The 26526-nt window shown below is 42.1% G+C and overlaps 1 protein-coding gene across 1 annotated transcript; it reads left to right on the top strand.

Annotated features, from left to right (window-relative positions):
• The first annotated feature begins 56 nt into the window (after positions 1-56).
• Positions 57-24742, top strand: ttc9b (tetratricopeptide repeat domain 9B). The gene is made up of 3 exons (XM_083913604.1): positions 57-787; positions 22294-22476; positions 23800-24742. Exons 1-3 carry the CDS (start codon positions 316-318, stop codon positions 23892-23894), a joined length of 750 nt encoding a protein of 249 aa, XP_083769730.1. The 5' UTR covers positions 57-315; the 3' UTR covers positions 23895-24742.
• Positions 24743-26526: the final 1784 nt, after the last annotated feature.

The following is a 26526-nucleotide window of genomic DNA, read 5'->3' as shown; positions in this document are numbered from 1 at the left end:
GCGCTGTTTGTGGTGCTGAAGCTGCGCGTGCCTCGGAGGTTGCTATACCATATAAATCCACTCGAGCATCCTTCCGCGAAAGGACCAGGACGAGCAACCAGGTTTTTTTTCCTCTCGACGGTTTCTGTTTCCGCACAGCTCTTCCTGCCGTATGCATCTCTTTATAACAAACATTTGAATGTATTTTACATTCTTTCTTTAAGCACAAGGTAACAAAGGAGACGTTTCTAAACCCTTTTTTCCGGAGGCTCGTCGTCCCTCCGGTGCCGCCGCCGCCTGCTCAGCACGTCTCTGCCGCTCCATCCCACATCCTTTATGCACAGCACGCTGCTCCGGTCCTCCCCGACAAAACACTCCTTCGCGTCCGAGCACCATGGCCCGCTCCCGGCGCTTTCACTGAGAGACATGGAAGCCAAGCAGCACCCGATAAAGAGCCTTAAAAGCTACCCAGAAACCGGCGGTCGGAGCCTGGCAGCGGCCGCCGGAGCAGACGGAGGGGGAGGCGGCGGCGGGCATCGAGCCGGCGCGGCTGAAATGGAGATGGAGGCGAAGATCCAGAAAGCGATCGACTTCAAGGCGGAGGGTCACCGCTGTTACAAGGAGAAGAAATTTCGGGAAGCCATCGGCAAGTACCACCGGGCGCTGCTGCAACTCAAAGGGGTGCATGTGGTCGACGGGACGACGGGCTCCGAGGTCAACCTGCTGAACCAAGCCGCGGCCAAGCTGACCGAGGAGCAGCGGAGAGCCGTGGAGATCACGGAGATCGAGTGCTACGACAGCCTGACAGGTGAGCAACACAACACACACACACACACACACACACACACACACACACACACACACACAAACAGACCTGTGCAGCCTTAAGTAACGTTACTGCGCGTCCTGGTTCACTGGGTCCAGCAAACTCCTGTAGACTTCTGCAGGTGCTGGGTTTGTGCAGATGAAATGACACTAAGAACTCAGGATTAGATGCCGATTTAAGAGAGAATATGAAGGGATGTGTGCTATCTGACAACATGAGCTCATTGTTAGGTCATAATTAAATGAGCCCATCTGTCTATTTCAGGCTCTTGCAGCCCTTCAGATATGAGTGTGCCATTTCTTTACAGCTCATCCCTGCTTCCTTCAGTAATTTCATTTTTATTTTAACTGAAGATGAAGAAAAAGACAATAAATGTAAAGCCGCAGGACCCAAAATCCTCATGTTACAGGATATGTATGCATGTTTTCAGCATACATAAGTTCACTGCGCTGTTGTGTTGTATCATCAACATTTCACAGGGGGGTCTGAGGTGAAGACCTCCTCTGAAACACCCCATGGGTGAGGCTTTGTCTGATGGCACCAGGAGCTCCCGGAGCACAGACAAGATGAACTCACTGCTCTATTTACACTCAGTTAGCTGCCGTATGGGTCCTATTAAAACTCAGAAAACTACTAATTGCAATTAGTTGTTGTTTTAGTTTAGTTTTGGTTTATATATATATATTTAGAACATGTGAGAGGAATAACAATGAAAATGAAATTAAATAAATAAGAATGATAACAAAATAAAATAACCCTTTTTGCCAAAAATAAAACAACAAACGAAATAAACCAGTTTAACTAGTCCGAAAAGGAGTAGTAAGAAGAACTAAATTATTTATTTTCATTGTTGGATATTTTCTTGCTCACTTAATAGTTTGCTCTATAAAAATATCAGAAAATGCTGAAAAGTGTCCTGCACAATTATCTAACGGCCAAGACTGTAAATGACCGTATTGAGGTCCAGCACAGTGTCACGGCACACTATCTTCAGACTGGCACGGCTGTCAGGTTTATGGTTGGTGGGTTGTTTCAAGTTATTGCCCCATGTGTTAAATGTATGCAAATGAACTGTCAGTTTATCTTTGTGGTCATTTTATATCCATTTTTAAGTGTTTTGTATTCGTAGACATTCCACGTTTCTATGTTACACCGGTTTTTAATCATTTTGCGTTTCTTTGTCATAATTACTTGTCTATGTGGTCGTTTTAGATCTATTTTTAATCATTTTGTGTGTCTTTATGGTCATAATTCGGCTCTATGTGGACATTTTGTGTGTATTTTAAGTCATTTTGTGTCTATGTGGTCGTTTTGTGTGTATTTTAAGTCATTAAGTGTGTCTTTATGGTCATAATCCGGCTCTATGTGGTCGTTTTGTGTGTATTTTAAGTCATTTTGTGTGTCTTTTTGGTCATAATTCGGCTCTATGTGGTCGTTTTGTGTGTATTTTAAGTCCTTAAGTGTGTCTTTATGGTCATAATTTGGCTCTGTGTGGTCGTTTTGTGTGTATTTTAAGTCATTAAGTGTGTCTTTGAGGTTGTTTTGCATCCCTATAGTCATTGTCTCTTTGAGGTCATTTTGGATGTTTTGTGTAGTCGTCCTTTAGCATCTCTTTGGGCCCATGCAGTATTCATCCATGGGGCAGCCAAGCCTCACCTTTGTTTCCAACTATTTGATCCCAGTTGTATCCCAGTCTCTTCATGTCTGCCTGGGAATCCCGTCCTCAGGTGTTCTTTGGCCGGCCGCTTGTCCTCTTCCTTTGAGGGCTTCATGTCGGAGCTCTGATGATGTTTGTCCCTGGTTTTCGTAGTGTGTGCCTGATCCATTGCCATCTTCCAATTTCATCTTCTGCTGGTTGTTGTTGTGACCTCGTCCATGGATCTTAACTGCTGATCTTGTCTGGCCAGTGTATGTTAAGATTTATTCCTAGGCCGTTGTTTGCACTTTATCGATTGTTGCCTTTGTCATTCTTCAGGTCTGTGCGCCATAACCGAGCACTGATATTACATTGGAGATTCCTAATTTTGTCTGTTGCTGTATCACTTTAGGGCGGCACATGGTCTTGACCCATAAAAAAACTGTCCTTGCTTTTTCAGCTTTATTTTAAACGTAACATATTTGTCTGTGAACATTTTCATCAAAATCAGAATCAAACATAGTTTACCCAACAGATTAAACATCTAATATTATATTCATATGAGCTGTATTATAAATAAATAATGTTTCAAAAACATGTAAAATCTTACAAATAGAGGACACATAACAACAGCAAGCAGTTTTTAGACCAAACCAGATGTATATGATAATAATACCTCTTATCAAATATTCCAAACTCAAGGTTTAGGTTTGCAACTTTTTCCAGAGCTTTTGACTTTGCCTCATATCAAAGCCTTATTTAATTCACTCTTTCTTTCTTTTACGTCATAGTTTATTGTAATAAAATATATTTTTTCTTTCTTCCGTTGTGTCCATTCCACGTATGTCAAGTTATGATTCAGTATGTTTTCACGCATCTCACATCTCATATCATGATATAGAGTTTTTTAAAGAAGAGAATTGATTAACGGCGGCACAGTGGTCTGTCACCTCACAGCAAGAGGGTTCCTGGTTTGAATCTGGGCCGGGCCCTTCTGTGTGAAGTTTGTATGTTCTCCCTGTGTTTGCATGTGCTCTCTACTGGTTCTCTGGCCTCCTTTCAAAGACATGCAGGGCTTGGGTAGATTGATAAATCTAAATTGCCAATTGAATGTGAGTGTGAATGGTTGTGTGTCTCTGTTTGTCTCTATGTGCCCTGCGATAGAATGGCGTCCTGTCCAGGGTGTACCCCGCCTCACGCCTAATTTCACCCTGTATCGGCTTCAACCCCCTGTGACCCCATTAGAGACAAGTGGTTGAAGATGATGGAGAATCGTTTTTCAATCATCAGTTACTGTTCCAATAAGCTAGATTAGATAGATAATATTCAGCGAGAAACATGTCTTACAAGTGTTTTGTGGTATTAATTTAAACAACTAAATAGTATATAATGATTTACTTACAAATGTGGTTACAGTGACAAGAAAAAGTATAATTACGACTTTGACTTTGCTGTAAAAACGTAATTATGACGACAGTATGTGCTCACAGTGAGCAGCAGATCATGATGACACTTGATATTCAGGAGAGAGATGATAACAGTGTTATATCACATCACGTATAAGACATCACTACCCTTGTGATTTTGGGTCATGTCGGGGACAGTGTTGATGTTGCGTCTCGTTGCTTGTGTCAAGCTGCTGCCCAGTCAGTCCGCCATGGCACATTGAAGGTCGTCTTGTTCTGTGCAGCATTCAGGGCCCTGTCTGGAGCCAGTAGGAGGCAAAGAGAAGTGGAGAGACGAATAATGAAATAAGGAAGGGAAAAAGATAATTAGGGGGAGGAACGGGAAGAAGAACAGAAGATGTGTTGGAAATCACAAGGAAGTCAGTTAGAGAGGTATAAGAGAGGAACAGTAGAGAGCAGAGAGGGGACAAGAGGGGGAGGAAAGGACTGCTAGCACGCGACAGGGGACCATATTTACCATGGCAACCATCACCGGGCCTTTTCTCTGTTGTTGTATTAATCTCATAACCTCCCCTCTCTGCTGCACGTGTCCACACTCGCACACACACAAAGACACCTCACTTCAACCTTTGTTTTGCCATCAGTGACTGTGTTTACTACAATAACATATGTGCTTTACTCGCATTAAGATGTTTATGTGTGGTTTAAATAATTTTTACTATAACTATATTCCTGCTGATATGCGTTTTAATAACTGAAGACGTCTGCTCCACATTATGCCACATCATTACTGTAACCCTCCAAGAACCCTATTTTTATGTTTTGGCTTCACCCTTGTGGCTATCTTCGTTCAAAATGCCACACATGAAAATAGAGCATTTGTAGTGTATATTATGTATTCATTTAAATTTTACATAAAAAATATACACCTGTACAGGTGTATGTTTATTTCCACTGTCAGGTCGGGCGTTTTAACACTTGACTCTACGAGGATTGACTTTTGGAGACAGCCTCAAGTGGACATTTGAGGAACGGCAGTTTTTGGTTCTTCTGCATTGGCAGCTGGGCACTTTGTTTTCGCAAACATTACCTAAACAAGATAAAATACAGCATTAATTTGGGACTGTTTTAAGATGTGGGGTGGTGCTGGTTTGTATTTTCAGCAGGGAGGTGTATCTCTGTAAAACTGTTACTCACTCATGTGTTTTTGGTGCAGGTTTTGTACAGCAAAGATGACGTTAGCAGCTCTCTACTCTTTCCAACACAAAATTACCCCGGTTGAGCCCTCGATGTTAAAGGGGTGTGAAATAGATGTCTTTTTAAGAACAGAAGGGGAAAAAGGTCAGAAGAGACTGAAGTAAGCAGTGACTCATTGAAAGCTTTGTAATCCAGCTGCAGGTGTTTGTTGTGAGGCTCCACCTGAGTCTCCGTGGTCATGAGTAAGGAGCTGCCACGTGATTGGTCGACTGCACCAGCAGGACCATGTCACACGAGAGGGAGTGTGTGTGTGTGTGACGTTCTCTCTGTAACCAACACATGTGCAGTTGTGAGTTGATGTGTGTTTTGTCTTCTTGACTTTGTTGTGATGAGGGAAAGTTTTTCCTGTTGGTCAATTGTGAGGTACTTTTACTTTACCTGAGTTATTTCCATGTTGTGCAAATTTGTATTTCTCCTCCTCTCCAGAATTTTTTTTTACATATACAATACATTTAATTCACAGCTTTACTTTTCAAAATCAAGACTTCACATCTAGAAAATATCGTGAGCTCATGAAATGTGAAGCGTATAAATTAAACTGCGCAACAGTATATGAAATAGTTCAGCTACGACAATGACATTTATAGTAATCAATTTATATCATGTACTATAATATTTACAGTGGCCATTTTTCTGCATTAAGTATTTTTACTTTTGATTAGAGTAGAAAAGATTAGTCTACAAATCTATTAGCTAATCAACAGAAGCTATTTTGTAAATCATATAAGTAATTGTTTATTCAAAGATGACAAATATTCTCTGGTTGCAGCATCTCAACTGTGAAGATTTGCTGTTTTCCCTTGTATCATGTGTTAATAAACTGAATATTTAGTTTGGACATTTGGCAAAACAAGCAATTTAAAGACATCACCTTTCAGAAGTTATCTCAAGACACTTTATATGAAGAGTAGGTCTAGACCACACTCTGTGACTTATTTATGATTTACAGAGACCCAACATTTCTCACATGAGCTGCAACAACTGGCACTTGCTTTAATAAAAGTAGTAATAATTATTATAGTTATTTTATATAGTATTAATCTAGCGATCCTGTGCACACAGTGGCAAATCTTCCCTTTAACAGGCAGGGACGTCAAACGGACAACAGCTCAATGGACGACGGACATCTGTCTTGATCGGTAGGGGAGGAAGAAAAGGAGAGAGAGAACAGAGAGAAAAGACGGACAGAGAGAGAGACAATGACAGGCAGAGAGATGCAAGCAACCACAAAAGTAACAGTAACTAGAATAATATCTATGGTCATGTGAGTATGACTTATATGTTATGGCCGTTAATATAGAAGAATAGTAGAAAGTACAGCTAAGGAGATGGAATCGGCAATGATAATAATTATGGTGGTAAATATGATCAGTGATGAGTAGTGGTAATAACAGCTGTGATACAATGACATATATAACTGATGATGTTTTTATGGCAACAAATTGTATAATTTATATAAGTAATGATAGTATATTTGAGAAATAGTGATAAAAGCAGCAGGACCACAGCAGCAAACACCTGCGAGAGGACAAAGCACAAACAACTCCGGGGAAGAGGTTGAATTAGTAACATGCATTAATGAGACATGATATGATAGACAATGATAGAGAGGATAGAAGCTCAGAGTATCAGGGAAAAGTATTATCCCAGAAAGTAAGCATAACAAAATCCCCTTTGGCCTGAGGGATCTGTGATGGACATATTTCAGCCACTGAATGTGGAGCGACTCCAACACCAGCTCAGCTCACTAATATAAAACACAAGATAGGAAGATGCAAGTGGAGAAACGTATACAGATAGCAGGATTCGAGCATAGAGAGACACATAAATGTGTTTTTAAAAAGAGGAAAGCTGTTTTCAGGAAAGATGATTATTATGGGAATGATGCTGGCAACAGAGAGCATAGTTGTTTTAACATTATATAGGGGAGACAATGTGGTTAAAGAGAAGAAAAACGGACAAAACAGCCTCGGCACGTAAAAAAATGTTACCCGATTGTGTCTAACAGATAGGCGATGGATGCTGAATGTCCTATTTGCCAGTCTTGTTAAGGAGACGCCAAGAGTCTGTGTGTCCCTGTGTCTAAATGGGTTACACCACCAACAACATCTGTGTCTGTCGCATTTCACAGTGGTGCAAGATGTTGGCCAGAGGCAGACTGCCTGTCAGCCATCCGCCCACCACATACACACACACACTGGGAGGCACATACAGAATTCAGAAATGTGACTGCAGTTTGTTTGCACTTTTTCCTGTTATTGATCATGAAGCAGAAACTCGTCTCTTTACATAAACAGAACACCGACAAACTTTCATCAGCTAGTTTAGTTTTAATCACTTCAAATGCACATTAGAAAGTGTGAAGAGAATAAAACAGAAAGCCGGATGGTATGATCCTGTTTTGAGAGCCATCACTTTGACTTCTCATTAACTCCTGCTCGCTCTGATCACTGCCTGAAATTTTGCTTTGTTCCTCCTGACTGGCTCAATCTGTGAATGAGTCATAAGTCACAGCCTTAGATGAGACACGGCAGGAGGGAACGACTGAAATGGTTTGTTTTCTTACATCACCCACCTTTTTTTTTTTTCAACTGATGCAGCTCACAGCAGCTTTGGGTGCCGTTATGATCTGGTAATTTCCACCCACTCTTTATATGCAGAAGCAGTTGTGGGTTGGATAATTTAATACGATTAAGACATTTACTGACCAGTTATGAACGGCCGGTAAATAATCCTTTTTCCCACCTGTGTTTTTAGAGATCCACTGTGCAGTTGTGGTTTTAGATCATGCATCTAATACCGCCTTATCTGCAATAAATTCCGCAATTAGTTATAATTTCCTGTTCACTAGGAAATAAAACATGTTAAGGATTATCGGGGCAAAAGCACAAACAGCTGACTGCCGTTTGGGGCTTAGGAGGTATTGTATGTGCAGAGGTTTTTAGAGATAACTTTAGATAGAAACAATGCTTTAGAAAAATATAACTAAAGGAAAATGGCAAAGTCAGTACATAATTAAGGGTTTGTTACTATGAACAACCCCTTTTATACTACACAGGTATTTGATTTCAGTTCAAGTGTACGCTTTATTTAGAATATTTTCACCACTTCACCTTACTGCTCGCCTCCGGTTTCCACAGAAGTTTCCTCTCTCTCTCTCTCTCTCTCTCTCTCTCTCTCTCTCAGTCAGTTCAGTCTCCCTCTGCAATAGTTCTTCGTCTGTATACTCTGTATACTTGTCTTTATCCCTTAAACTATGGCAAGTCTAACTCAAACAGCTGTTCTGTGAAGTAATAGAGTGTGTAGGTAGGAATATGTTGAGAATATGTAGCGCCAAAGGAAAGGGCTGTCTGATGGCAAGGTAAAGTGGGGAAAATATTTTGAACCGAAGGTACACTTAAACTGATAGTGATTTTTTTAGATGGGCCCTTTTTAAGGTGACTAAAAGTTAAAGTAAAGTACGTTTTGTTGCTGCCCTCCGTCCACAGAAGCTTCTGTGTCAGTACTCCTACTGTAGGTAGTCAACTGACTATGGATATGTGAATTAATTTCTGGTTCAAACTGAATGACTTGAGAATCATGTAAATTGCCACATTCATCCTTTGCTGAATGTGTTCGACCCCGTGTTTGCTGACTCCTCAAATGACCTGCTTCAATTTGCATATTGAGATTGGATCACAGTTAACGTACAATCGCGAAGGAGAACAGATTTTAATACCAGGTGCAAATGCAAAGACACATGGATCATTATTGAGCTAACATATCCAGATACAGATCACGTTTTAATACCAGGTGCAAATGTGTTTCCTATCATGTGTCCTGTATTTAGAGCCTCTGGGCTATCAATGAACCTTTGAACCATGACGTGCAATTACAGCAATTATTCTTAAGCTTGAACGAGCCTTTTAGTGGAATCAACATCTGTGTCGTTGCTGGACCATCAAAAGTCATAGAGCTGTAGCGCTATCGCTGCACTTCCTCGACAGCCTTGAAAACGCACCGCATCACAGCCTCTAAGCCCAATCTTTCTTAAGATGGGGGTTGTATGAGTATCAGTGATGTGTAGCACCACAGACGGGTAGATTTCACCATTTCACTTTAACCCGCTGCTGGTGAACAGTCGAGGCTTGCTTCCAAAAGCAGAACAGAACAGAAACTCCTCCCTTTCATCTCCTGCCAGCTTCGTCACCAGGGGACGTGGTGGATAAAGGCAGAAGATCAGAGTGAGGATGAAATTAAATGGGAAGAAGAAATGTGAGATAGAGGGGTTAAGATGAGGAGAAAGCAGGGTTGCATGGGCTCGCTGCTTTGGAGAGAAAGAAACGCTCGTAGAAGGTTGGAGGAGGAAGAGGAGAGAAAGAAATGCCATGCGAGGGTGAGAAGGGGGATGGGGGCAGGGTTTGGTTGGTGTTTTTCCTCCCTCTGTGATGTACGTGTGCCATTGGAGGGGTGGCCAGACCCGTCGTGTGCCAGGGCTGCAGATGGCGTGGCATTGCGGTCAAGAGATATGACTGGCACTCCCTCTACTGTACCACTAACCGTGTACTGTTCTCTCTGTACCAAACCTACAAATTACCTCACAGCTGAGAGAGAGAGAGAGATTTAGGGGATGGGGGAAGGGGTGAGTCAGTAGAAAAGATGCAGAGGCTGAAATGGGGGAGGGAGTGAAACCAAGGGAGCTGGAGAAACTGGACAGAACTCTTAAATATGATGGGATTATACGACAGAGGAGGGAGTGTTAGAGGAGAGTGACGAGGAGGGGAGGAAATGCTTACCTTTGTAACCTCTAAGTAGAGAAGGGAGGGTTGTTAGAGCTGCTGTTTTATTTTTATTTCTTTCATTGTGAGAAAGAATGCTGAGAAATCCGATCCAGACCAAACTGATCTACTGTATATCAGAGCCCTGACAGGCCCAGATGACTCCTGTCACAAGAGTAAATAAGATTCAGTCATCTGTCAGGAAGAAAAGGAAAGAGGGGGGACAGGCAAGGACGCAAAGAGGGGGGCAGAAGAAGTGGACATGAGGGCAAACAAGCAATTATTTTTATGAGGCTTTTTGTCACATCTATTTTTTAACTGAAGCTCTGCAAGAGTTCACACAGTTGGTCCAGCTGAATGCTTTAATGTTCCATAAAATACAATACAGAAGCATACTGTAGTGATCCCACAAGAAAATATACTTCATTGTGAACAAAACAAAACAGAAAATCAAAAGATAAGTTAATGCTAAGATGCTGAGGCAGGTAACTATGTTCACATCTTATGCAGCGTTTCCACTAGGGGTGTACGGTATAAATGGTATAAACGGTATAGACGGTATAGACGGTATAGACGGTATACAGTACAGACAGTAGGAGCCGGCCTGCAAGGGAATATTTACTGGCCCTTTGAGTATAAGTCTATTTGAAAAAGTAATTCCTGGTGGTAGTGGCCGATGTTGACTGCTGTCCTCTCTTGCATCTCTGCGCGTCAAATACCTTGCTCCACGCGCTTCCACAACGTTCTTCTTTGTGTGCTTCTGCATCGCTCCTCTCAGCCTGTTGTTGTTTTTGCCCTGAGGATTGATCCTCTAGTCGCTAATGGATAACTATAACAAATTTCATGACAATCTATTTTAGATGTTGAGACAGAACCAACCTGATTCTTTCAAGCTTCAAATAATTTGGCCAATACTGTACTGAAGGTGGTTCAGATGTTTTCCAGTGTTGCATTAAAACGTTCTGTGCCGCATTAATGTCTTTAAGACACATTGTGGTTAGCCTCTGATGTGCCAGAATCATCAGCATGAGGGTCTGGTTTCACTATAGTGCCCAGTAGTTAACCGGCTTGGAACAGGAAATAAAGATTTGCATTAAATTTCCCTTCGGCAGAATCACATTTATCACATTTTGCAGACACCTCAGGGATTCATTATGCTTTTGTTGTGCCCGTGTGTTTGTGATATGTGTTTGGTTTAATATGGACGTGTGTTATTTATATTTTTGGACTGGAATCATTTTCTGATATGAACTGACAGTTGTGCGACGTAATGAATAAATTGAATGTGTCTGTCAAAGCTTTTTTTAGTCCGTAGTTGAAAGTCATGGCATCAGCTGAGTGGAAACTGAAACAGATGCCCTTTCCTGACACCCTCAGAGAGAGAGAGAGAGAGAGAGAGAGAGAGAGAGAGAGAGAGAGAGAGAGAGAGGGAGAGAGAGGGAGAGAGAGGGAGAGAGAGAGAGAGAGAGAGAGAGAGAGAGAGAGAGAGAGAGAGAGAGAGAGAGAGAGAGAGAGAGAGAGAGAGACAGAGAGAGAGAGAGAGAGAGAGAGAGAGCGCACAATAGATGGAGAAATGCAGAATATTAATTCTCTGTAAGCCATCAGTAATGGGAATTTGCTGAAGCTATTTGCACACACACATATCTCACACACTGTCTTCCAGTGGACAGAGTACTGCAGAGTAAATCAACTGGCTGTTTATGTTTATCCGCAGAGGTCCATGCTGATAAAAAGCCCATGATGGTCCGTATCTGAGCTTTCCCTGCTTCATTACATGCACTATCGGGGGTTGACATTGAAAACTCGTCCTTGTTTGTGATGGCAGTTAAATTTAAAGGTTGTGTTGAGCCCAATTTGCTGATCCAGCGCTGACAGTGATCCTCAGTGGAGCAGGTTTACCCGCCCCAGTGTTTCCCCTAAAACTGTACAGGCCAACAGGATTCCCCTTCATTTTTTTATTTAATGACATAAATACGCCAAATATCTGGTGTTTCCCCTATATTTATTCTGCAGCGACTCACGGCTTTGAGTCCATGAACGAGGCAATTGTCTGTGGCTAGTTCACATGCCTGTTATCTAACGCACACCGTGTTCAGTGTTGATTGCAAACAGGCCCGGTAGTGAACAACGTGCTAACATGCTGACATATTCAGTATTTGTGTGTTTGTAGTTAGACCAAAGACTATTCAGTTCAAATAGATCAGTGATGCTGTTTTGCCCTCTTTGTTCTCTGTGACGTTTGCTGGAAGTGATGTGATGTAGCCCTGGTGTATTTTTTTTAGTGAGCACTGCACTGGACTCTGTTTTTTTTTTTAAATGCCTTTTAAATGCTAAGTTGCTTGTCAGTAACCGGTCATACGGGAACTTAGGAGGAGGCGATATGGCCTTGTGTGCTCTGATTAATTTGGCATTCAGTTAACACACCAGTCATAATTTTGTTTTGATAAAAACTCAACTCCTCCTGGCATGTGTCCTGGTGTTCTGCACGACTGTTTTGGAAGAAGGAAATAACGGGAGTAATGGATAAACCAGCTTTAAAATCCAGTTTATACTAAAGTGAAGAGTGGTTCATGTGGATTTCAAAAATCTGTCTTGTAGCCAGTATAATACAGAGAGCATGTTCCTCACAGCTACTGTAGAGATTATCCAAACAAAACTGAAAAAATACATAAGGTGGATCAATATTAGCAAGCACAGCTTTAATCTTATTTAACAGTGTTTGACTTGAGAGTGCATGTTCAGCAGTGGGTAGAAGTAGTTTGACAGCAGCCGAAGACCTGCTGAGCTGAAGGCCAGCGTCTGCACGGCGTCCACAGATGACATCACCAATCAGATAATGGTCCAGCTAAGGGCCACAACTAAATTATGTCTCTCTCTCATGGAGTTCAACTACAGATGTAACCTCGATAAAAGTCTCTTTTATGCTTTATCAAACTGCACTTATCTTCTACTTGACTGCCTGGTTTTACTCATGAGCGTTAGAGTGTCCTCCTTTGGCCCTCAAACACTTAAGGTATGAAAAAAGTATACCAGTTGTAATGAGCATGATAAAATCATGACCACGTGAACTGCTCGTCATTTTCTTTCAAGGCCTCAAGACACCCCACAAAGCCCTGAGTATCATGGTCTTCCAGCACAGAAGAGAAAGAAATGAGCTCATAAAGTTCAGGGAACTGCAAAGTGCAATGGAGAGCATTAAATGGTTCAAGTCATAGAGAAGATAGTTTCCTCACTTGTATAAATATTTAAAAAGATGAGCATTAATCCTGAGTCAGCAACTATTTTAGGAGCACTGTGCCATGTATGAGGGTGTTTGATGGAGTGTGGTAGATGATGGTGAGGTATGGGTTGGGGATAGAGGATAAGGATGTGTGATTAAAGACAACTGAAGCAAGGGGGTAATCTCTCAGTCATGTTACTGGAAACACTCGGTATACAGAAAGGTCAAAAGCTCCCCTTCGTCCGGAACAATGCTGGACCTTACAGTAAACAGTAAGGGGGTGGACTAGTGAATCTCCCTCTGCCCCTTACTCCCTGTCAGATCTAACAGATCATCTGGCTACTTCACTTCCCTTCCCTCCCAGGATCAATGTTGCACTGTGGGTAATCCATGCAAAAATGTTTGATGTAGCATCAATTCACAAGCATGGCATACGGTGGCAGCGTTGTGAGAGGATCAGCATGTGTTTGGAAGGGCGGCAAGACAAATGCTGTGAGATTAGCATCACAAACACAAGGCACAAGTGAGAGGCAATCTTAAGCGTTTTTTTGGGAAATACACGCTTTTTTGACTGAGAGATCGATGAGAAGATTGATACCTCTCGCATGTCTGTTGAGCAGCCAGTTAGCTTAGCTTAGCATAAAGACTGGAATCAGGGGGAAACAGTTCACCAGGCTCTGTCCAAAGTTAATAAAATATGCCTACCAACACCTCTAAAGCTCACTTTAACACATACTGCCCATTAAACTTTAATTTTTACTCATTGTTTTTTTGTTAGGATTAAGCAAAGGCGATATAATGTGTTCATTTGTGAGACGTGCAAGGAGACATTTTTTGTTACTTTTGGAAAGAACCCAGCTAGCTGTTCTGGGGCGTTCACACATTATTCCAAGATGGCTTTTACCCTTATAGTCACATCATTTAATAAGCCTGACAGGAGAAACTAGATACATATTACAGTGTATTAATCCTTTTAAATTAGATAAAGCAATTGTATTCATGTCAGTTTTGTATTTTATTCAGATGTAAATGTCAGCAGTGGTGGCTTTGTATTATAATGGAGGCCATTTTCCACTGTTTGTTAGCAGTTCTTTTCACAAAGTGAGAGATATTTCTGACGATATCGTCCCTCACAACTAGGGCCTGAGGTGTTCTTTGGCTCTGTTGTCTATAATTATGGTCTGAATGAAAATACATTAATCCAGTAAAAGCTAAGATAACCAGATGCTGCCTGTAACCTTTTATTAAACAGATATACTGTTTATTCATTCAATCAAACCTTTATTTAAGCCTTGAAAATCAGTGAGGTTTCCCTCAGTTTCAATGATACAGACAACAATAGTTAACATTTAAACAAATGAAAAGAGCACAACACACAAATCACTGCACACTGAGGTGCAGTGATTTGAGATCAGTCTTGAATTGTCCAGGGGTAGTGAGAGTGTCCATCTCAAGAATGTGTTGCAGAAAATCCCATGTCTTTGGCAAACAAAAACTAAAGGCAGATTTCACAAGATCAGAATAAACCTGTGGACTCGAAACCTAAGAGTGGGTCCTGGAGTCCAGGTCAGCACAGATAGCATAGATATATCGGGTGGTGAAAGGTGAAGGGTATGAGTAGTGTTGGTCTTCTCATCTAACTCTTGGCAAGAAAGTAAATAAACTCACATTGAACTATCTTTATAACCTGATTGGTTGGGTTGTCACAGAACCATCTGAAAAGTAAAAGCACAAGTGCTTTCAAAACATACCTGGCAGGTGATTGGATGAACCATCTGTCTATCAAACTCTCGCCGAATCAGAAGATACACCCCCTGCTCCCTCCTCCCCCCCCTCAACTGCCAGTAGCTCTTCCCAGGACGCTGACTGGTTGTCACACTTCCGATCTGAACACATTACTTGGAGATGAGATGGATTTTTGTGTGCAGTGAACGCGATTCTTTCTCGATTTCATGTTAGCGTGAGAATTGACTGCTGTGCAAAGTAACCAACTTTAACCCAAGTCACGCAGTTTCCGTTTGTTTGTTTGTTGTTTTCAGCAAGTACACTTAAGGGGCCTTCGCATGATAAGCTTTTTGAGCTGTGCTCACTGAGGTTGTGCGCAGAGACCCGGTAAACGGCTAAATCAACGTTAGAATTAAAACAAAATGCTATCCACAATGCCCACAGTATTCACAAACCTGGTGTGACTGCTTATAAACCTCCAAGCATTACGTTTTCTTCCCAGTGCGTGATACGACTTTTATCTAACGTTAAATAGTTTGGGAAATTTGGACACACAAACAATAGGTTTTTCCTCCATCTTTCTAACCGGCTTGATGACGCTCTCTGGTTGCCTAGGAAACGTAAACGTCACTCGGAGCTTCTATCTCATTGGTTGCACTTTTGAAGGTCAGCAGAAACCAGGTCAAAGTGATTTGAACTTTGAGCGCAGCGGCAGAGAGGCAAATCTGAGCGATGCGTGCCGCTACCTTGGGCGCTGCCGCAACATTGGGCGCTAAGGCCTCCTCCATAGAAAATTAATGGAATGGTCGGCGCAAAGAGATTTTACCGGTTTTCTGTCTTCATTCACCTGTCCCCTAAAATCCACACATAAAGTATGTAAGCTTCTAAAATCTCAACCTTTACTGTATTCACCCTACACATGTTCAGTCAGTACTCCTCATAGTCATGCTCATTCAACGTAGCGCTGACTCGTTTGTAAGGCACTTTACATTTCCCACTACTCCAGCAGGGCCTCCGAGATGCATACGGTCAAACAAGAGACACCATATGGAGCTGCATTAGTCCTCTGCTACAGTAACACGGAATCAAAGAGATTTAATGACAAGGTGATCTTTTATCATTTTTGTCTCATGATGAATCACAGTATTCATTATGTATATTTCCTCTAAGGAAAAGAGCAAATTATATATTCCTTATGTCACCTCTTAGGAGTCACAGCTTCCTTTAAACAGCACTGGTTAAAAAAAAGGTCCTAAAACAGCTATGAAAATGAGGTTTTAAGAATGAAAAGCAGCAAGATGAAAGACGAAAATCAGAAACTTCTGAGCAATTGAGCCACAAAGAAGAGAGAAGAAGGTGCAAGAGGAGAAAAAGAAAGATGAGAATGCAGTTGGTGTGTTGAAGGTGAAGTAAATGCTGTGTCATGTCAGTGCAGACAAGCCCTTGTAATGAACTGTAGCCCCGTCCCCCTCAATAACAGAGAAAGGCATTCACAAAAAAAGGCTTTGGGGGGAGCTATTCTTAGTGGGCCCGGAGAGACCGGCTACACTGTCCGAGAGCTGTGACGTCAGCATGTTGGATCGGATTTTGCTCAGAGATTGCACGTGTGAGGCGATTTCATAACGACGTCTATGCGCGGCTCATTTGTCTGTGTTGATAAATCTTTTCAGGTCGTGTGACATTTGTAAAGGAGAGATGGTGACAGGTGAGGACAGGGCAAGGGTTGTGGACGGTGACACGCGCCGGGGAAGAAATGGAGGCGTGAAGGACGAGGAAATGAGGGTTATGTGTCTGTGTGAGAGTGATGGGTCTCTCCATCTGCCATTATCTTTCTGCAGAACTAATTATAAGGTGATGGACAGCAGACTAATCAGCAGGGCCACGAGTGGCTTTATATTAGCCGGATCGTGGTGTCACGCCTGGTGTGATGGAGAGGAGGGAAGAGAGGTGGGGGACATGGATCCAGAGGAAAGATGAGTTGATGCAGAGTTAAAAATATGTATCACAGGAGAGTCGGTGCTCTTTCTCTCTGTTTCCTCACCTTTGTTTATCTCCCTCCTCTTGTCCTCTGTACCTTTCATACAGAAATTCTGTCATATTTTTCCCTCGGCTGTGTCTGGATTAAGTTTTGCCAGTGCTGTCTCTGTCTCTATCTCTGCCCTGCTTTACCCCCTGTCTCTATTGTCTTATTGCAGCTTCCTGCCTCTCTCTCTCTCTCTCTCTCTCTCTCTTCTATTCCTCCAAGGCTTTGGCACTCTGTCAGCTAAATGCAAGCGAATCTCTGTGCAGGCTCTGTTTTTTTATACACGGTGCTTTTGGCAAACCAGTGGGGTTCCTGAGCATGTGTTAGTTAACCACTCCCACTCATCACTCTTCTCATTCGACATTCAAGCAACAGAAACGCACATTCACACACTTGGGCTTCACAGCTGCTTTGCACCTGTTGACTTTTTGTCTGGGTTGAAACGTTCAAATGCATTTTTTTCTGTTCCATTTATTTCCCATTTCCTGTGTTTTATCTATTTTCGCCTTCTTAAAAATGGCGATGCGACAGAAAGAGAAACAGATACTGAGGAAACGTCCACATCACTATGTTTTCGTTTAAAAAACACATATCTTTTGCTACATTTACGCCTCACGTCCATACATTTGGAAACATTTGGAAACGCTGCTGAGCCTATTTAAGTTTGAAAACTGTTGCATTTTAGTCCAGACGGGAAAAAACCGAGACACTTGGAAAGTATGACACAGACATCAGCATCAGTCACTTATCAGTTAGGTAGGCTGATTTCATCCTTCCAGTGTGGGTAACTATTTTCCCTTTGCCATGGCTTCCATCGGAGATGGGTAATGCTCCAAGTACCCCTTTAATTTATTGCTCTATTTGCTTTCCAGCAACTCCCAGTGTGTGTTTTACACGGCAATTGTAGCATGGTTTATTTAAGAAAAATTTTGTGGTTACAGGAAACAAAATGTCACATCATTTAAATGAATTAGCCTGACAGTTGAAACTAGATACATATTACGATATTGCTCCTTTTAAATTAGATAAAGCAATTGTATTCATGTTAATATTGGATTTTATTCAGATGTAAATGTCAGCAGTGGTGGCTTGATATTATAATGGAGGCCATTTTCCACTGTTTGTTAGCAGTTCTTTTCACAAAGTGAGAGATATTTCTGACGATATCGTCCCTCACAACTAGGGCCTGAGGTGTTCTTTGGCTCTGTTGTCTATAATTATGGTCTGAATGAAATTACATTAATCCAGTAAAAGCTAAGATAACCAGATGCTGCCTGTAAACTTTTATTAAACAGATATACTGTTTATTCATTCAATCAAACCTTTATTAATCCTCGAAAACCATTGAGGTTTCCCTCATTTTTAACGCTGTAGAGACAAAATTATGTTTGGTTTACAGAAACACTTGTTTAAGATTAATAAAGACACAAGTGCTAACTGCTGCATGTCCACCCACCAGATCTATACCACCACATCCGCCTCTATTCGTATAGGGCACACCACTTCATGATGCACTAAACATCGCCTCTGGACCGCAAATCATAATGTTCCGAATGTTCTAACATGGACGTAATTTCAAGGTTTACTGGGTTGATCCTCTGCGTGTGGCCACTTCAACCAGAGAATGTAATTTATAAGTAAAAACAGCAAAGATTAGAGGAAAGTCTGAAATTAATAAGCATAACTTTGTAGCAGTAATTTGTTTTGTCTTGTTATTCATTTCACATATTCTCTGATTTATTTTTGCAATCTGGAGAGAGGGCTCTCTATTTTTATTAGATTGTTTATTGTCATTGCAACGAGTACAGGTACTGAGACAACTAACACAGTTAAGCATCGAACCAGAAGTGTAAAAGGCGGTCAATTTCAGAGTAATGCAGAGGTTGAACAGTAATATAAAGAACAAATAAAGAATGAAGATGATGTGATAATACCTCAGACTCACATGTCTCTCAGTGGCTGGGGCACCTTGGCTCCATTGATATTGTTTTTTATGGGGCCTCTGTCTGTCTGTGTTTCCCGGCCCAGCCTGCTCCGATGATCCTGTCATCATCACACCCTTAATGCATCTCACCACACTCTACATTTCCTCTGGCATGCCATCCATCTGCCTAATGGGCCAGCAGGGTGTGTCCGGCCAGTCATCACTTGTGCTCACTGCTTTTATGTTTGTGTGTGTTTGTGTATATCTGTAGTCAAATGTCTTTTTAATCATTATTTGCATCAAACAGTTCCTTTAAAGTCATTTGTGCATGTCTCTGTGAACAGTTGTGTCATTTTACATCCCACCCTTGTTTATTTGTGTGTGTGACTCTGCCGATGTCATTGTTTATCTACTGTGTGTGTGTGTATTATGTATCTTGTGTTTGCGTGTGAGTGCCAGTGAACTATCCAACTGCGTCAGCGATTAGGCCATTATGGACTGTAACTGAATCCTCTGAAAGCCGTCCACTGCTGCAGGGCGACGATGGATGAGGAGGGATGAGAGTAGTCATGTTGTAGCTGGACGGTTGTAAAAACAAATAGAGGAGTGGAGTCTGTAGAGAAGTGTGCAGGAGAGGTAGAGGGCATCTGAGGTGATTACCACTGTACTGAGCTGACTTATGATCACTGAAGACAAGGTAACAGCTTCGACCTTGCTGCTGTGCTCTGAGTTATGAGCTTTAATGAAAAGAAAACGATATTCTGATAGATATTCTGCGAGGGTGTGTGTGTGCGTACAACCATCTAAAAATGATCAATGCATTTTAAATACACAAAATAACAAGCTTTCATAAAAGAGAGGCACCAGAAAGGGCTTCACAGGAGGAAACAACCAAAAACAATACTGTTTAGTTAGTCTGCAGAAGCCAGCACCTGAATAGTTACTAATTAATAAAATATAAAAAATGTTAAAACACAATTCATGGAGGAAGATGCAGATATGTTATTTGATTAAATCAGTATATAAATGCAAGACATTAGGGTCTTATAAATGTCGGTGGGTTTGTGAAGAATAAGATGCCACTAATAATAATAATGATAATAACTTTGACATGTCACAGAAAGAGAAGGCGCAGATGTGGATAATTGAATTAATGTCGGCTGAATCCTATTTAGCTGCATCAGTTTCTGGGTCGTGATACTGTGCGTGCTCGCTCACTGTCACGCCGAGTATGTTTACATGCTTGTGCTTTTGCCATTTACATGTAACATGAGAGAACGTTGCCGTGCATCATAACAGTATCTAGGTCTCTAGGCGTGTCTTTGATTCCTCAATGTGTCAGCCACTCACTTCTGTGCCGACTGAGTCACCTCAACAGTAGGTAATGAGCACAGTTAGGTTTCTGACTGTCTGAGCTCTGCTGCATTTACCTTTCTGATCAAAGCTAATGAAATATACGGAGGCTAGAAGTCCTGGATGCAGCAGCCCCAGGGTTCGACTCCAACCTGTGGCCCTTTACTGCATGTTGCTCCCCCCTCTCTCGCCTCTATTTCCTTTCAACCTTCAGCTGTCCTTTAGTGTTAAAGTCATGAAAAGGGCCCAAAAAATTCTTAAAAACCAGGATGTGAATACTCAAAATCACATCCAGCATACACACATTCATTGTTAATGTTATCGGTAAAACCTGTGGTTTCTTTACTATGACCAGTCAAAATGTTATACATCAATAAATGGATGCTTTCTTATATCCATCTTTATTCAGCATTCATTAATTAGATAATTACAGGAATGTACTTGGACTGATGCTATTTTATACAATAAAGAGGTTGTGTTTTTTAAAGGGGACAGAGTTAGAGTTAGAAGTAAAGACAGTTTAATTATAATTTTATAAATCTAATTGCATGTGATAGAGCAAAGTCTACAGCTGGCAGCAGGCAGTGACTCAACACACACAGACGTGCAGCACGCCTGCATTTACCAGACATAAGCAACCTCAACCACGAAATACCAAAACACATTGATTGTTATTGATGTCCGTGATTAATTATTTAGTGTTTTGCACTTGCGTTGTTGACGGGCAGACTTTCTACAGTACTGTATGTCTCTGAGGGGGGACATGACAAGAAGAGGAGCACTAACTGCTTTTACCCCCCCTCCGTCTCCTCACCCTATAGTCTCCCACAGGTCTCACCTCTGCTACTTTACTTATCCTCCCGCTGCAGCCATGCGCCCTCACCCGTGTCTCCCCTCCTGTCACTCCTGACTCACCCTGCCTCCCAGCGAATAGTGCCTGACTCATGTTATTCACAGAGCTGTCTGTGTGTCAAGGGCAAACTCAGGGGAAGAGGGAGGATGGAGGGGGGAGGGAGGGTTAAAAAGGAGTCAGATCAGGGAGGGGAAGGGTGTGACTGGAGCGCTGGAGGAGATATGAAAATGGATGAGATATGGAGGGATAAAAGAATATCTTCGGATAGATTAAGACACTGGTAGAGAGGGGAGGAGTGATGGAAAAGAAGAACAAGTGGGGTGGAAACAAAACCTCAAGTGCTTGTGATCAGCAGAGGAAAAGTGATATCTAAGCCATCAGCAGGCATTTAAAAGCTTTGGTGTACTAAAAGCAGCGTGTGTGTGTGTGTGTGTGTGTGTGTGTGTGTGTGTGTGTGTGTGTGTGAGTGTGTGTGTGTGTGTGTGTGTGTGTGTGTGTGTGTGTGTGTGTGTGTGTGTGTGTGTGTGTGTGTGTGTGTGTGTGTGTGTGTGTGTGTGTGTCTTGCACTAATCAAGTTATTCCAGTCTAAGCTGATCTCAGAGTTGATGCGAATCGCTACAGCCAAGTGCTGCTGCAACACACATCTATAGGATTGATGACTATGATGAAATACAAGTCTTATTCCAGAGAAGGCGACTCCACGTTATACTTTACATCATTTTTCAACCAGTAAAGTGCCAGTTGGTTCAGGTTTAGATCTCCTGGCATCAGATCTGCACTTCACAGCTCACATCTCATCCCAAAGGACTGCAGCAGTATCTGTCGCTCACTTGATCTCTGCAACCTGCCTTTGCTTTTTCTCGTCTCTTCTTCTGCCCTCGCTGCGTACAACACATCTAAGTCACGAGAATAAGACTTTCTCACAGTAGTCTCAGGATGAAATGTTCTCCTGTTCTTTTATTTTTGCATGCTCCACAGCAGCATGTAAAGACATTACTCTGCTGCCCCAGGGCTCAAACGGCTTGCACAACTTTTTTTGTATCTTCTCTACGCTGTGAGACATTTAGCATTTAGCTATTTATAGCCGGCTCACTGCCATCTTGAGAAAGAACTGTGGAAGCTAAATTTCACTGTGGCTCTATTAAAAAGGCATGAAGTGAAATGTCAGCAAAATATCCCCCTCTTTGTTTTACACTCAAGGGACGTTCGTGTTGTTTAAACCTCACTAAATGAGACTCAAGGCAACCGTTTAAAATTAATCATTATTACAATACATTTTTAAAGCGTTTTCAGCTTACAAACGACTAACTTGTTCCCTCTCTTCCTCCCTGCAGCGTGTCTGTTGCAGTCAGAGCTGGTTAACTATGAGAGGGTGAAGGAGTACTGTCTGAAGGTGCTGAGCCACCAGAGGGACCACTTCAAGGCCATGTACCGAGCCGGCATCGCCTTCTATCACCTGGGCGACTACGAATGTGCCCTGCGCTACCTGCGTGACGCCAAGAACCGTGAACCCACAGGTGAGGAGCAACTGTGCATTCAGTTCGAGCCCCAACCACAGCGACTTCTTGGTTGATCTAATAATGAAGTGACAAAAATTGCAATAGAGCGATTTCTCGTTGACCCCCATGTTAAACAGGCCTTTTTCACAGCGTAATTAAACCTATTTAAGGCCTGGTACAAAAAACCATTCTAGGAGGGTGAGTTTTTATTTTATTGGAGGTTAGAGTTTGAGAGAACGGACCTCGACATGGAGGCTACGTCCATTTTTTATACAGTCTATGGTTCAGTTATACTCATATACGGTAACATGTATGCCATTTGGACATTCACGTGCAGGAAGTAAAAGTGCAATTAATCAGTTATCTGAACAACATGAAAAGTAAGTAAGTAAATCTGTCAATAATTGAGAGCCTCTCTTTGGTTTGTGTTGGGTACTCTGTGTTCCTTTAAAAGTGTAGTTTATTGTGAACATGGTTATGTTGACATTAATTCACATTTAAACCACATTGTGTGTATCTTTAAGACCTAATAAATATATTGAATGGTTCCCAATCCTCATAAAACGAGCCTACTTTTGAAATAACTTGAAACAGACATTGTTTACATTCGTATTTGCTTCATCTTTACTGCCTTTGTTAATACAATTTCTACATTTCTTCAACAATGGAATACTGTAGCATGGTACCAAAGTAACATAGAGTTTATCATTTGTTATGTTCCCACAGCCCTATGTTCCCACAGCCCTATGTTCCCACAGTCCTATGTTCCCACAGTCCTATGTTCCCACAGCCTTATGTTCTCACAGCCCTATGATCCTACATTTGAGATTTATCACACGATGTGACGGGTTGGGAATGCTTTTTAACCCTAACCCTAATACACAGGGCCTCATTTTGAAAATAAATCTTATAATGTGGGAACATAGGAATGACCCCCTCTAATGAGCCATGCTCATCAGTCTGAGTCCACTTGCTCGGCCGTTTACTAAATTGAGCTGTGTTAACTGCATATCAGAGCGTATGTGTGTGCGTGCTTTGACTGCAGAGCTTCATGAGATTAGTCATAGAATTCCAATTAAAACATCAAGTTTAAGTCTTGTGGCTCTTCGTTGGATATTTTCTGAAATGTCAACGCAGAAAGCAAATGACACATTTACTTGGCAACTGGGTCACATTTTAGCTCTGTCCTGACCACGCTCACTGCTGTGCATTTCATTTTTCTGACATGAAAGACGCCTAAATTGCTTTTTAGAAAAAACAAGATTGCATTGATTGAAGCAAAGATGTGACTCTTCTTTTCATTTCAACCTCTCTGCCTCACATTTTCTCTCTCCACCGCAGATACCAACGTGCTGCGGTACATCCAGCTGACAGAGATGAAGATGAGCAAGAGCAGTCAGCGGGAACGAGAGAGCGGCAAAGAGACCCAGGGCTAACCCCTCGACCTTTTGACCCTCCTGACCCGATCAACCTTTAACCTTTCCCCAATCGACCCTCCCTCTCTCATCTATCGACTCCTGACAGCAGCACAGCCCACAGGCTGAAGAGACAGACCCAATCACCCGCCAGCGATGGATAAAAACGGGAGACATATCAAGCTCTGTCTGCGACCCTTTTCCTTCTCTTTCCCTCTTTTTCTCCCCCTTTTCTCCCTCAGGTGCTGTGGTTCCTCCCCCTAGACGCAGACAGTCGAGCAAACATAAAAAAAAATAAAAAATGCTGTATTATACCCATTAGAAACCGTCATCGTGGTGGAATGAAAAAGGAGCTTCAAAACATACATATGAATAATGGACATTTGCGTGATTTAGTAAATGTTTTAAAGACATGAAATGCATTTTGTTTCTGCTCTCTCTTTTTATCTCTGCCTTCTCTCTTTCTCTGTCTTATTTCGAACTCTTGAGGAGAATATCGGGGTTGGGAAGCTCGACCACACCAGGAGGAGGGCAGGAGTGTGTGTGACCATAACCGGGGGATAGTGAAGGGTGTGTGTGACACATATCAAGACCATAGCCCAATTTGATTGTACATCCTACCCCAACAGGGCTCACTCAGGCCCCTTACGCTGACTACGGGACAGACTAGCACGGGAGATCTTTCATCAAGTAGAGAAAACGCCTGCCTCTGTGCTTAATCTATCACTCTACTGTCGCTTTTCTTTCCTGGAGGCCATGTATCTCTGTTTCTGGACTTTTTTTTTCAATTCAAGGGCTAATTCAAGTGTTTGTAAACCGTTACTAGGGATTTTAGTTTGCTTTCGGTGTTCATCATACTCAATAGTGATTTAATGGTTGTTAATAGCATCTGTGTCTCTAGCGGTTCTTGCTGTCATCAGGTGTGCTATTGTGGAAACTGGTGTGTGTTGAATCCGTTGTCCGAAGCCCCTCCTGGGTCATGTGTTGTCGTTGAGACTGTCGAACCCTCTCCCTCCCTCCCTGTTCCTGTTAATGATGTCACAACGGAAAATAGCCAATGGGATCAGAGTTCCGGCGTTGGCTAGATGGAAAGCCACTTTAAAGTTTCACAGCAGCAAAACACTTTGAACGTTTCTAAACAGAGGTCCAAACTTTTATCGCTAATGATGAAGCTTCCCGGACATAGATAACACACCGAGGAGACTCTGGGCAGCGTTAGTGCAGGGAAAACACACTGTCCTGACAGTCCAAACCGCCATCTTGGAGCACTCAGCTTTAGTGCACTTCAACAAGAGTGAGTGTGCCATTTGAGATTTCTTCCTCCTTTAGTTTTGTTGATAGATAAACTATCTGCGTTTGAAAATGGCTCCAAACATAGAGCTCTGAGGACAGATAACAGACAGCAAAGTTATTGGACAACACTACTGATCACATGGTTTGTGGACATCCATTGTTATATCAAATGATACATAAATAATTTGCTTCTCTTGTGACTGGTGAAGCCAAATCATTGATAATGCAAATATTGCTTTTATGATAGCTTTACCACAGGCTTAAATCTGCCTGGCTGTTCTGCAGAAGGTTGGATTGACGATTTGTGAAAGCATGACCTGAATTTCCCCTCTCTCTGATGCTATGAAACCCAGTTTTCCCCCTTCCCCTGTGCAAGCCTAACTCCTGCATGTAACGTGCGGCTACCAGAGAGTTACTTCAGATGTATGGAATAGGGATTATATCTGCTCTAATGCTTTCTGTCATGGCATGCTGTCACACTGTTCTCCCATACCTCTATTTCACCCATTCCGCCCTTTATAAACACAGAATGTGGTGACAGATTGTGATCTCAGTAGTAGAATAGGTATCAAATAAATCAGGATCACCTCCCGCCGTGGCCAAGGTGAGAGATAAAAGGTAATTCCACTGCTTAAGATATTCAGACAGATGTAGAAGAGGAAATCAAAGAAAGATGCTGTAAAAGATTTCCCATCCCCATTTTTTTCGTGACCTGCTAGGAGGTAAATAGGGACCTAAGTGTGTCAATGGGACTCTGGAGAGACGACACCAGGCGTTGAGGGGACCGGCATGATACAGTGGGGTTCCAGTGGAGGGAGAAGTAGGCCGTCATCAGCCTCAGCAAAGCAGCTGCAGCTCCACTGACAGCGGAGGCACGACATTACAAACAGAGAGGTTTACAACTGGGAGATTTAATCATCACCTGAACCTTAAACCTATTCATGATAGCTGAACATCTCACACCCGAACTTCAGGTATGAATCTGCTACTATAACAACCTCCACTGTTCTGAGTCACTACTAAATATAGTGCACTATGTAGAAATAGAGCATCTGGACTTTTCCACGTTTGATTTATCAAAGAAGGAAAAGTAGCAAGTAGAGTCCCCCTAATAGAAACTAAGCGGTCAAACCAAAATACAGGAGTGTCCACTTAGTTTTGACCATTTAGAGTAGCCTACATGATAACATTATGATTAAATAGTTAATAGTGTATTCCTGGTCTTAAAAGTTGTGGTGCAGGAACATTTTCTTAAAGGAAAGGTTCAGCGTTTTGGGAAAAATGCCAAGATGAATAGTCGGTTAGCTTAGCTTAGCACAAAGACTGGAAACAGGAGGAAAGAGCCAACCTGGCTCTGTCC

This window comes from Echiichthys vipera (genome assembly GCF_963691815.1).
Source record: "Echiichthys vipera genome assembly, chromosome: 5".
NCBI lineage: Eukaryota > Metazoa > Chordata > Actinopteri > Perciformes > Trachinidae > Echiichthys > Echiichthys vipera.
The sequence above is the reverse complement of the archived record's forward strand: the minus strand, read 5'-3'. Positions and strand labels throughout refer to the sequence as shown.

Excerpts from the sequence above, each read along its gene's own strand:
- ttc9b (XM_083913604.1), top strand. The coding sequence starts at position 316 with ATGCACAGCACGCTGCTCCGGTCCTCCCCGACAAAACACTCCTTCGCG. Across the intron at positions 788-22,293 it reads GTGCTACGACAGCCTGACAG|CGTGTCTGTTGCAGTCAGAG; the intron begins GTGAGCAACACA and ends TCCTCCCTGCAG. Across the intron at positions 22,477-23,799 it reads CAAGAACCGTGAACCCACAG|ATACCAACGTGCTGCGGTAC; the intron begins GTGAGGAGCAAC and ends TCTCCACCGCAG.